Here is a 14107-nt window from a genome sequence, read left to right on the forward strand (position 1 = left end):
CTTCACGCTCATCACGCTGTATCCCGCACACATCAGGGTAGGCTAAGACACTCCCGTTCCCCACTTTCTGCAGAATTCCAAATATACCTATACGAGTTAACGAGTTACCCCGTTAACGAGTTTTGTTAAAAACTATGGTCATACATTAAAAACTGTCAATTTCATAAAATTATCCACAATATCATGAAATTGTTTGTGGGGGCTTGTTATATTTCATGAAGTGGCTAATTATTATCAATATAGTGATGTGACCCTTGAGTACAAGTGTGAGACTGTAAATGTGACAGGTCTAGGGTTCGACTCCCTCTCGAGGTAATGAAATATTTAATATACACACAAGGCACAGTGCGATGTTGAGTTTCGCCAATCAACACGCAATGCCAGAATGCCAGCATTCAATGTTGAGGATACAGCGCGTAGCTAAAAAATACTAATTATTAACCACACTAATAATACACATCGTTGATAATAGCTTCATGAAAATGGTGGAAAATACCTCGGCACTGTCATAGGTGAAACTCAATTTCCATATATTAGTCGCAAATTTTCCAGCAGGCTTTTAAGTCAACGCATTGAAAAGATACGTATGCATTTTGCAATTTTACTGCATTTTTATAGTAGGGTATGGTATTTTTATGTACGGTACTTCGCGTAGACTAACATTTCATTTCACCCGAATCTTAAAAAAGAATGGATTTTAAAACAAACTCATTTTTTGGGTTGATCTATTACTTAATCATTTATTTTTCTAAAATAGACAGTTACTCAACAATACCGAGTAAATATACTTTTACCTTATAGGTACGGGGGAGGGCTACCCATACCCCTATAACTCCCTAACTGTAGGGGTTACAGGCAAAAAAAAATGTGCATCTCTATTTTGGATAACATGGTATAATATAATATAACAACATAAATACAAGCATGGTAAAAACGATTCTTTAAAAGCCGGTATTCCTATAGTTATCGCTAGACTAGACAAATTTTCAGACGACTATATTAATAAATCAGACATATTATCCAAGGTGAAGGCTGCAGGGTAAGTGCTGCGACGCCACAAACTTCACATTAATCTCATTAAATTTCGTCGCTCGTCAATATTTAAAATATAAGGTTCTGTCCTCTGCTAAACATAACTCCAATGGTCACTTTTCAATGGTCAATGAAATTATTTACTTAAAATAAAAAGTAACGCCTTATTATAAATGTTTAGCAAATACACCACTCTGTCTATTTCACAATATGTATATACATTAACACACACAGCACTGTAGGCAGAGGGAACCTAGTGTTAAGACACTCCGTTCTCCACTTTCTGACGAATTCTGGAGGCATTGTGTGTTGAGTGGCGGAACTCAACGCCGCGCTTTACTTCGACACCAGAGCAAAGAAATGGATATATAAATTTAAATAAATATTTCATCTTCTTCATAACTGGCCTCGGTAGTTATACGAAAGATAGTTAAACAAAATTTTGTTAAAATTCTTATTTGACCTTCAAATTAAACGACTTTTTTACGTATTTCAAGGACGAGTCTTGTTTAGTAGCACTTATGTTTAGTGGTCTAATTATCAAATAACATAAAACATTTACTTCCCTGTTTTTACTCCGAGAGCGAGCGATATAATAATAAAGCAATGTAAGCATTACTTCAATTTAGTGTAAAATTTATGGCATTTTGTTTGCATATATCTCTTTTTTATGTACTTTTATTTTTGCTTTAGATAAGTAAATATAAAATACGTGGGAAGTGGAGTGCCTTAACACTAGGCTCCCTCTGCCTACCATGCTACTATCCATATTTATCAATTTATATCTATACCATCAAAGCCAAAATAACGGAAAAAAGAATAAAAAATAAAAATAACGGAAAATAAAACAAAAAAACATAATATTTACTAAACATTTTATTAATTTAACATGAGAAATAACATTTAAACACATTCACACCTTAAACCTTAAGAAGTACACAGCCATTATATAACTAACCGCTTGCAACTTCAAATGACTTACTGCAGTCATTTGCAGTTGAAACCGTATTTGAAGTTGAAGTCTAAACCAAATATATAAAATATATGCTTACACAGGGCTAGGTCCTGTAATACTAATTTTTTTTGTACTTAAAGTACCATCACATTGTAAATGCATGTATATGTATATTTACTGTACAATTCCACTGACGAACTGTATTGCGCTTTTTGGGACCATCCATATTTTTTATGACAGTCTTATCGATTAACGTAAGTTACAGATTTCATTTAATTTTAGTACAATTTTTAAATGTCTTAGTGACCAAAAATATGGGACCTACGCGAAAAGATAGTGTATACATAATATTAATACTTTTATTGTTGTAATCCATTAGCGTTAAAATGACTTTAACATCTTGTACATTGAAGTTTAATATCAGTTAAACGCTAATTAACAACTCTAGGTAGAGCTGTGTTAATTATATTACAACCAAAAGGCTATATAAAGTAGTATCAACAGTGATATAAGCTATATTACATTTATATACTCGTACATATTATAATATCCAAAAAATATGTTTTTTTTTTCAATATATGAACAATCCCTAATGGCAGTTGAGGTTGTCCCCACTTTATTATACGTAAATATAGTTTGTTACATTTTTATAATTTGTTACAATCGGTAAAATTTCATTCTTAATCGGTAAAACTATAAAATCAATTTTTGTTCGAGATACGAATATCACCACTACACTAATGTCGATTTTGACTAACCAATTACTTTAAAATTTTAAAATATGCTTTATTTGTTCTTATGTATGGCATTAGATTTTCTATCTTATCACAATTTGGTAAAGTCAAATTTCATTTGACACTACTGTCAATTTTGATTGAATTATCTCTAATCGATAAATCGATATAAAATATCTTATATGTCATAGGCAACAAATATATCAGCTATAAAAATATAAATTATGATATACACATACAACACTTATAATAATTTTAGTCATAAATATAATTAGTATTATCTAGTATATTTACGTACAACATACGTACGTTGTATACGATTTTCGTCTTTATAATAGAGAAATAAAGTATAGTAGAGAAAAAAATTTTAACTTAACAAAGTTCCTATGGGATTTATTTCACTTAGTTTGTATGGCGAGTGAAGTGATGAGCTCTTGGAAATCCGTTACATACCACGCTGCCTTCCTTTTGACTTCTTCTCTCACTACATTTCCACCGAAACCTGTGAAAAAGAGATATTTTTATGAGAATAAAGAATCATAATGATATATACAATTATAGTAAGTGATAGAACTCAACATCATGCAAATAATAAGTAAAGTTTAGTTAAATATCGTTTAAATAATACAATATAGCCCATTGTGAAAAAGCATAGTGATATCAAATTCTTTAAAACATGTGTCTTATCGCGATTTGACATTAAATAGTTAAAGCTGTTGTTAATGCCCGTATATGTATATCTTCATATTGAAATTCATCCTTTTTGATAACACGAACCAACCATTCGTTTTCCTCAATCATTGCAAATATAGTAATTACAAATTAACTTATATACTATAATATCAATTATAATGTTGCCAACACCAAAAAATTTTACAAAAAATGTTAATTAGACATTAAATTGTAAATCGTAATTAAATTATTCTAAAAATGCAAAATAAAATGGTTGTACGTTTTAGAACAGCAAACTAAAGCTATTTCAAGATCGATGTGCAATGACGAGCATTTTTAAAGACATTATTGTTTATCAAGCAGTCATGTTACATAGATAGACCGACTAACCTTGCTATCTAATCTCGATATTGAATTAGTACTAGGTCAATTTGTACAATGTATTACGTAAATAGATAACTTTTCTAAAATTCAATATAATCTAATGACAATTGACAATGATGAATTTAATACTTCACTAGAAAAAATCTAAATACGTCTAAGGTTTGGATGAAAACAAATGTATATGGCTTCACATTTCGCTGAATATTTTCTATAATGAATCTATAGATTTATGTTACAACGCCTAGTCTAATTAAGAATTTCAAACAAATTATTTCGAGATATTTATTATAGGTACGGGGGAGGGCTACCCATACATATTTATTCAATCGATTCGAATTCAGTGACTAAAATGCGTTATATATATTTTTAAATATATGTAGTAAGTTGTTTGACTTGTAATAACTTTATAAATAGGAACGTACCTATGAACGCATCAGCAGGCGGACTCGCCTCAGCGTCGGTGGCGCCATCTCCAATAATGACTACCCTTTGATAGTCATACTGTTCCTTTAGCCGCCTTACAACCAAACTCTTGCCTCCAGACCTTGATGTTGGTTCATTTTCATCAAAACCAGCATATTCCCCTGCAAAAGACAAAACAGAAATGTATCTAAAGTCTTTCATAAATGTATGTAAAGACACGTTGGTTTATTTTTGTTATTATTATAAAACTATATACTAATTTATATGTTGTTTGTTTTCTAAGCATATATATGCATTTTGAGTCACATTTTTACACATGGTTACTAAAATATCGTCAAAATAACGACCGATAAGAAAAAATAATTTTATCATAAGGACGACATTAAAAAATCGATAAAATCAGATACGCGCTGATAACTAATCCTATCATAAAAAAGCAATATGTTAAGTTCATTATCAAAGGAAAATTTTTGCCAAATATAAATTTGTAATTAAATTATTTTTTATTAAGCAAATTAATATGTTCATAGAAAATCGATCAATATTAATTTTTGACAAGAGATTTTTCAAAAATTCTGGGTTCGATTCTCATTCGGGGGAATGAATTATTACTGATGGATGGATGGACGGATGCAAAAATTTTTCAATAGATAATTTCTACCCATTTTTACCCGCAAAAATATACAATATATTTATAGTCTGTGAAGGATATTTAATATTTTATCATAGTTTTGTATCTTTTATTTAATAAATAAAAAGTACAATAAGAGTAAAAAACTGATACTCGAAGACCTCCCAGCGACCACGTTCTCAATGCGTGGTTGATAACACAATTGTTTACTCGATTGATCAAAGCTCTAGCTATTTCAAAAATAAACCTTATCTCCAATATATAAAATTGAAAATTATTTGCAATAACAAATATAACTATCAAATAAATGCAGTAATTGAATTTAGACTTTATTATTATTACCATTAAATTTATATCACAATATATTTCTTTCTCAAGTGACAGTAAGCACGTGGTCGAGAAATGGTATACGCATATTGCATAAGTGTATAGGTCAGATGCCAGTCCTTTGGGGACGTCTGTTTAGTTAATGATCGATTGCAGTTAAAATATAAATAATACTAATATATTTTTATTAAAATCTCAGTTACTAGTGATGCGAATAGAAAATATTTTTTTGTGTTAAATAGTCTTTATAAAACCCGGCGTTGAGTTCCGCCAATGCCTCGAAAAATTCGGCGGAAAGTGGGGAACGGTGTCTTAACACTAGCTTCCCTTTGCCTAGGTGATTTAATTTTTTTTTTAGTTTTTATATCTAGGAGAACGGAGAAAGTAGAATGGAAATAACTTTTAGTTTTATTTTTTTCCACAATTATTAAAAAATCCTATGTCTATTATCTACGTCTTCATTTTTAACAACGACGCAAAGGAATTTACTAGACGTAAACAACACAGTATGGCCAACAACTAACAAATGGCCGCCCTGACGTTAGCTGTAGACAGACGGCGCATATTTGATTAATTAATCTTAATTTTGAATATTTTCTTCCTAAGTGAACTTTGCGCATATACCTAATTTCAGGGCGGCCACGACTTGTTAAGCGTACTGTACATTTCAAAACAATATATTATTGTAAAGCAAGTGATCAATAATGTTTGCGAGCTTGGCGCATTTTTTATAGATAGATAGATAGATAGATAGTAATCGACGTAAACGGAATAAATAAGGTCGCGCACACCCGGTGGGGTCGCTTACATAATTGTATGGCTCTGATTGCATTGCCGTCTGGATTACACTACAGATACAGATTACTTATATGATTTAAATATTCTAGTCTCTTATAGAAGTCTCTAAGATAAATTTAAACTTTTATATTAATATTACAAATACAAAAATGTCTTTAAACGTCCATTGTCCATGTCCATTTCAATGATACTAGGAAAGGAGGTGTTGTTTGAAATACTAAGGAAAAGCGTTCGGACGTTTTATGACTAAGCAATTTAAACAATATAGGTACACAAAAATAGCAAAGAAGCAAAAATGATAATATAAATGTATAACATTTCTTTATAATTATAAGAAACTGAAATTTCGACAAATCAAACCTGCGATATTTGGCCTAACAGCATCTATTTTTCAATACTTATATTTTAACTTGACTGTCATTATCTCCATATTAGTCAGTCAATAGGCGATAAATAACTTATCGTAAATTGACGTCTTTACAATCTGGTTTCTATGCACTTACAAATCGCATCAAAGTCAATGAATCAAAACGTACTAAAAACATACATAAGCGGGTAAATACTTGGAAAAAATACGATAGTGTACCAAGGAAAACATGTTTGTTTGTAACAGATAAAATAGCAATAGCCAATTGATTTACCCGTTATATTTCTTGAATAATAATACACTATAAATAAGAAATATATAGAGTTCTTGATAATATAGAGTCAAAATACTCTAAGCTTTATATCTAATCTTGCAAAAAAATTCCTCATAAGGTAGTACATATTTCTTTAAGAAAAAAATAACTGTAACGGTCGTAAATTCAAATAGGCAGACTCATTTGTTATTCTTATCTGTGACAGTTTTATCGTAACCAGCAAATGTGAATTTGAATAACTGCTTATTGGATCGTTACATGTCAAATTTCTTTATCACGGTTATTATGACTAAGATAAATAATAAATAAATACCAAAAGCTTGATTTTATAATAAATGTCGAATAATGTCTGGATTGTATGTACAATTACATCATATAATTTGTATTTTTATACAACAAAAATAGAAAAATACTAATATGATATATTATTTGATGTTAAACAATTTCTTTTATTGTAAAGGCATTCTGTGATAATTGGCGGAACTAAACTCCGCGCTTTTCCTCATAACCAAAGCGACCTCTGACGTTTAAAGTCGCACGCTTGCGCACCTGCGCCACGACTGGCCTCAACCTACAATAATAACGAGTTTTTAAATTATTACAATCTACGTTTATTTCATAAACGTAGATTGTAATAATCATTGATAATTCAATATAATTGATCAGAAAATAATCCATATTATAAGGAAAATATGGAAAAAAAATCACAAAAAAGCCTGGTCACGGAGAATGACTATAAAAATGTTAAACATTAAACTCACGTTGTACAGAATAAAGTTAACGATAAGATTAAATATATAAGTATATAAAATACTGTATCACGAGGTCTCGTATACGTTATCTCAACGTGTGCCAACGGTCCCTGTGATAGTCTTAATGAACTCGCTCTATGTGAACGTGGGAATGACTTGACATATTAAGTCATAATTTGTCCGCAAAATTAATTATACTGAAATTGATAACTGATGTTAGCTAAACTTCGAGTTTGAATTAAATTATGCAAAAAATTATATAAAATTATGCGAATGAGTGATGAACGAATGGCAATAAAGATTAATGCAGGAAAATTGAGCTATAAGAGAGGCAGGGGGAGACCTCGGTTAACCTTCGAAAACACAGTATCGATGAAACTGGAGGAAGGTCGCATAAAAACCATGAGGACCCCCAGAGGCCGGGGGGAGACCGGAGGGCATGTGGGAAGAGGTTGACGACAGTGGACGCGACGAAAAAGGTATGCTAAAACCGTAGCGTTTGTGCTCGTTTGTCTTTGTGGTAAGTAAATAAGTAACTGTATAATTGTATATTTTCGAAATAATTTAGTTTATAAAACCATTTCAAAAATCTCGTAAATATGTAATTCGCAGACAGAAAGTTAGTTTAATACATTAATACATAAATATGTATACAATTTAGTTTCAATTTTAATTAGAAAACTATAATTCTAACATCATTAAAACTAATCAATTACTTATTAAATTATAATAATTTAATTTATTTATTTCATTAATAACTGTAAGTACTAATTAGCTAATCTCTTACGAAACCCTAATTTGATAACCATTAAAATTTAAATATAAAAAAAGTACCAAATCATTAAAAATATATATATTATTACACACAAAAACTCGATACTAAGTTTCGAGTATTTTGACCCTAAGCATTATAATATTTAAAAGTCACCCGGTTACACGATGCGAGTCAACTCGAGTCAACTTTGCACAGATAACATACGACCTCGTTCTCTGGAGGCGTGCCTCTGTTTATCAACATGGAAATTGTGCTTTTGTTATCTAGCTTTAAGTTGGTTTAATCGATATTCTTTTAAATTTCATAATAATTTCACTTATTACGTTTATTTTTGTTAGTAGCTGTAATTTCCTAATTTTATCTACATTTTGGATACTGTCACGCAAAAAATCTATATTTATATTTATGTATAAGAAATACATTTCTGTAACCCAAAATTCGCCTTAACTTTCAATCTACAAATTCCAGTAAAAAAAACATATTTAATATATACATCAAATTCATTTGCAGGGGCAATTTATAAACAATAAACGCGCATGAACATTTTTAAAAATTGTTTACTTGAAAATTTTATGATATTATAGCATTATTTGATAATTATTTGCATGTGTTACGTATAATATGCATAATTTTCCTCATGTAATATGCTATGTAATTTACCCAGTACTGCACGACATGAATGGTTTATAATTTCCTACTTCTCGATAGCAGCTGTTTACTGATTGATTTGTCAATTAACTTTATATACATATTAATTATCATGTACATAGGAAATATTATGAATCACGAGTTTTAAATAAACTATAATTAAGCTGAGATATACTTAGATATTGAGATATTAGGAATAATCCGATTTTGTCTTAGCTAACGTTCAAGAACTAAATATCTAACTAATTTTAGGAATTATATTAAGCACTAAATATTTTATCGTAATAATAACATCACAAATTAAAAATATATATATAATTAAAAAATAAAACTTACCATTGAAAAAGAATTTAAGTCTGTTAGCGTAAATATTGCTAATAGGGATGCCTAGTTTGACAGCCACTGGTTCTATGAGACTTCTGAAGCCACCTGACACTAGATACACGATCACTCCTCTGTCATGTAAGGTCTTCACTAATTCACTGTAAAAAAATATATTAGTTTATAGTTTACCTATAATATGGATCTAGGTTTTTAGGTTAGAATCGATTTTCCTCTTGATTTTCCGAGTAATTAGAGTGCAACGCTACAACACCATTAACTGGTAATAATTATATACTATAAGCTGAATCTTATAAACATTATATATATATTTTTTACATTGTTTCCTAATAAAGGTAGGAAAATGGGTTGAACGTCATTCTGCTCTCTAATTTCTGCTTATAAATATAAATTGAATTGGAGATCAAATATGTAAAGGGACAAATATAAAACACATTAGCATTTCATTTATGTTAAGAAACAGGTACTAAAGGTGACTTTTTTAAAATCAAAATTTGACATTTATATGTATTTAAAATGTAAATTTTATTAGAAGTAGATAGTTCCAATCCAGTCTTATCAAAGATCACGTTTTAGTTGTTAAAGAAATTTAATAGATTCTTACTACAATTTATTAAAAAACCGTATTGTGCGAAAAACATTGTAACAAAACGAACAAATGAGCAATATAGTGAAATAAAAAAATATTTTATTATAATATTATATATAAAATAATTATATATAAAAAAATTTATATGTTAAGAATAATACTAGTCAATACTCAAAATAAAAGATATATAAGAGCTAGGATTGATCATTGAAGTCAAAGACAGTAGTTGTTGCCATTGTCTTTAATTCGACAACGGCAACAACTGCTGTAAACTAGTTTGTTCGATGACTTACAAGTTATACACACATACAAAACGAAAATTCTAAAATAGATTCTACAATCGTAATATTATGATGCATTACATTTGCTTGATGTATCATTTCACATTTAAACCATTGAATCAGCCGGGTCATAGTGATAGCCCTCAATGTGGACTGAACTGGCTTAAGCATATATTATTGACAAGATAGAATTAAACAAAGATTTGGAAATCGTTTTATATCTTATACAAAAATACAATTGTGACCTACTTTTATGCAAAAAAATATTTATAAAGAGATCGTTGTTAACATCATATACTGTATATAGAAACGTTGTTTACTCTTTTATCAAATAATATACTACCATAGATATTACGCACTTTTCAAGCTCTCATTATGTGATGCTTAGGTCAGGTCAGTACTACATCATATTAGTTGCGTTATCAAATCTAAAGTTAATCGAAAAACAATATACTTACGCTATTCCAGGAGTAAGATGTATGGGGAACTTTTCTAAGAATTCCCTAACTTGGTTTACACTGGGCCTGATGATGTCCAACCTCTTCTTGAGGGCTTCCTGGAAGGTCATGGAGCCGCCCATCGCTTCAGCGGTTCTGAAACGATCAAACAACTTGAAATACACGAGTTTCACGTATACTGAACGTGATTCATTGCTAAGGTCAAGGTTACAAGATGAAATTACCCATATAATTGTGATTACGTTTCTCTCTCGTCCACGAATTATATTTGCTTAATATATAAGTATGACTAAAAAAAGACGTTTATATATATATACATATATGTTATTAATACGAAAAGTTAACAACATATAAAAAGTGCTAAGGAAAAGTTCCGAGTACGATGTTTCGTTGGTTGTTTTGATAAAATAAAACCAGTTTTGTATGATAACCTGTTTTCGGACAAAAAACATGAGTTCGGTGTGGCATGTCAACCAATCTAAATTGCTAATTCCATTCTATGTAATCGGCGATTGTTCAACATTATATTTATCATTGCTTCATAAAATATTATAGAATGTATTTCTGTCTTAGTTTTCAGTTTCTACGTATCGTTCTATTAGCATTTATTTCCTGATTAAGTAATTAAATCTCAAAACAATACGGAATAGAATTTGTAACTTGTATGAAGTATATAATAACTAGCAAAAACACGCAGATATAGATCGCTGAAATGATGTACTTTATAGAGATATTTATAAAACAAATCTAAACGTATAACTTGAGCATATTCTTTTGTAAAAAAAATAAGTTAACAGAATCTGGATAATTCAAAGTTTATACGTATTCTAAAAGAAATAACATTTGCTTTGCATCATCATTTCAATTCAGAAAGGCCAAAATTTCAATATTTACCAACAGTTAAAATAACCTGAATAAGAATAGTTACAAATAAGGTACTTACAGTCGTTTTACTTCATCTCCCTTTCCACAGAATCTGGCCAACTCATCGATACCCTCATCCTGGATTACGGTGGAGTCTACATCGAAACATACGCAGTCCGCAGTCCGGAATAACTCTTGCACACTCTGCTGGGGTGACATGACGCTTATGGAGACGAGGGACAGAGTCTTTAATGTAGCCAGCTGGAGATTGTTCTTTAAACTGCAATGATGTTTACCGACATAAAACATTTATTTACAACTTTAAAATTAAAATCAATATTGTTTATTTAGTATGAATCGCGAAATACAAAAGATGCATAAAACTACTGTGTTATAACCCTTTGATATCCGTATTATTCTAAATTATTCTGGAATATATTTTCTGACATTCAATGAATACAAAATAGATTCGCACTTTTCAATAACAAGCTTTTGTTTACTTTAACATGCAATAAGTCATGAGACTGCTCTAACATCTAGTAATTATTTATTTCTTACCGTCATAGCCCATATTTATGTACATTCCTCAATAATAATATTTTTCCTTATAAATACGTATTATTTACAACATGCATTATTATTAAAAAGGACAATTAAATAAATCAGTAAATAAACTGAACAACAACCGTGAACTAAATAAAACCACTTATTGTTAAGGTAATGGTAATCTAAGGACACTATAAAATATATGAACTATTAATACGTACGTTATTTTAAACATCATGCAAACGTGCAAATACCTATGCCAAAAAATACCTGTATAGAGCCATTTCGATGTCTTCCAAATATTTTATATTTATTTAAGAAAACGACAACTTGTTCACGGGTACTTTCCTAATGGAGAACGTATAACGCAATGAATAATATAATAAGTATACAGTCTTTTGATTAAGGTTAAGAGACTATTAAATGAAACCCACTTGACCGGAAATTATCACGAACACGCCTCCGTCGAGTGTGATATCATATGGTGGAGTGTACTCGGGCCATCTTTATCGCCTTATATCCACCAGCCTCCGCGCGATAAGGCTATGATGCGAGCTACAAAACTTCTATCTGAGAGCTACGTACTATGAATGACGTCAGTGCGTCATCTTCGTGCAAAGACTACGGCCAGACAGGAGACAAATTCGAAGTAAGGGCGACGAAACTGCGCCCGTCTCACTCACTCGCGATACAACGGTATGGAATGTTTGTGGCAACAGTTGTTTTGCGAATTGCGCCGGGCGCAAAATCACCTTATCAACAACTACCGACGTAGTAGGATAACGATATTGTTGATATTTTCATTCGTACATAAAACCTTTGATTTAAGATCTCTTAAGGAAAAATTTATCAGTTTCATAATTAGACATAATGTAAATTACCTTATAGAAGTAATAAATTATATACATAAAATTTTTAGATAATAGGACCAGAACAATCTCTCTTTAACAATTTATAAATATTAATTATTAAAAATAAGCAAGTCATTATACTTAATACACATATTTCTTCTTAACAAAATTCTTAGATATTGTATAAAGTATCTGCTGTTCTATGTGTAAAATGAATAGATCTTGGTCCTGTTTTTTTTGTTTCCTCCTGGCATTAATGCCGGCTATTGCCAGGGTCTGCCTTCCTACTCAACCCACTCCAGTCTTTTGCATCCTCGGTGGTGGTTGGTCTATATTCATATATTTAAGCTTACCATTGCCAGACATCCCGCAGGATGTCCTGACTGATGGCCTTTTTAGCCTAAAATTTCTTGGACATGGTCCCAGTTTTCGTGAATTAATGAATTGAATACCATGCACTTGAGTCCAAGAATGTGAATGGAACTTGGATTTATTTTTATTTACTTTTTATTTTATATATTACTAAGAAAAGAAAAAACTTTATTATTATTAAAGGAGGAAAATGACATTCATAATTTTATGCTTTTTAATTAGTATTATCAATGCAAGGTTATCATTCAATTTTTCTTTAGTCATGCAAACATTAAATGGTAACTTTGCCCAAAAAGTCATTTTTTAAAATATTTTTTTACTATTTTAGTTGTTAAATAAATGTTTTAATTTACAGTGTAAATTTTTTTTCAATTAAAAGAAAGCAAAATAAAATAAACACTGAACAGTGTCTTGGTGAAATATTAGTTATATATTTTTGTTTTTGATTGATGGTACATTCTGTGACAACTCCTTATATGAGATATACAGGATATTCATTTAAATTCACACAAAAAGTTTTAATCACATACCTGGTTTTATAAAAAAAATATGATTTTAGGACATAAAGACCACATATGCAGAGAAATATGTATTGTCCAAAAACCATATAGATATTTATTCAAAAAATTATGTTTATGTAAATGTAATTTTGTATAATATCGGTAGAGTACCAATAAATTTTCACGCTCAAGGACCGTGATATGTCACATTTTATAGCAACAAGGTCAAACATAATATAATAAGATGTAATACAGTAATCAAATTGTCAAATGTAACACAATTGCCACTATCTGATAATCATAGAATAAAAGTTAAAGTTAAATCATTAGCTTAACGTTTCAAGAAAAAAGATAAATTAACCTAACCTCTCGGATTATAGGTGATCTTCCTCTAAATTTTCACTTTAAAACATCTCACATTAATAGACATTTAAATAAATCAAAAAATGTATAGTTTAAGTCACTCATAGAATATAATTAATATTTTAATTAGGTTTTTTACCAAAGTAGTTACAGCTGATTGTGATTTATT

At 30.1% G+C, this 14107-nt stretch overlaps 1 protein-coding gene across 5 annotated transcripts; it reads right to left on the bottom strand.

Annotated features, from left to right (window-relative positions):
• Positions 1-1890: 1890 nt before the first annotated feature.
• aay (phosphoserine phosphatase) lies at positions 1891-14081 on the bottom strand. Of its 5 annotated transcripts, none has more exons than XM_085194044.1 (7): positions 13942-14031; positions 12123-12200; positions 11386-11586; positions 10443-10577; positions 9109-9254; positions 4200-4361; positions 1891-3223 (listed from the first exon to the last, which is right to left on the bottom strand). In XM_085194044.1, the coding sequence occupies exons 2-7, from the start codon at positions 12134-12136 to the stop codon at positions 3120-3122; spliced, it is 762 nt and encodes a 253-aa protein (XP_085050170.1). In that variant the 5' UTR covers positions 12137-12200; positions 13942-14031; the 3' UTR covers positions 1891-3119. The 5 variants fall into 5 exon arrangements, with proteins under 5 accessions (XP_085050170.1, XP_085050169.1, XP_085050173.1 ...); XM_085194043.1 differs by lacking the exon at positions 13942-14031 and adding an exon at positions 12287-12690; XM_085194047.1 differs by lacking the exon at positions 12123-12200 and having other exon boundaries at positions 13942-14081.
• Positions 14082-14107: the final 26 nt, after the last annotated feature.

Source organism: Heliconius melpomene, chromosome 12 (assembly GCF_056956725.1).
Source record: "Heliconius melpomene rosina isolate 202511_hmr_F chromosome 12, ASM5695672v1, whole genome shotgun sequence".
Taxonomy (NCBI): Eukaryota; Metazoa; Arthropoda; class Insecta; order Lepidoptera; family Nymphalidae; genus Heliconius; species Heliconius melpomene.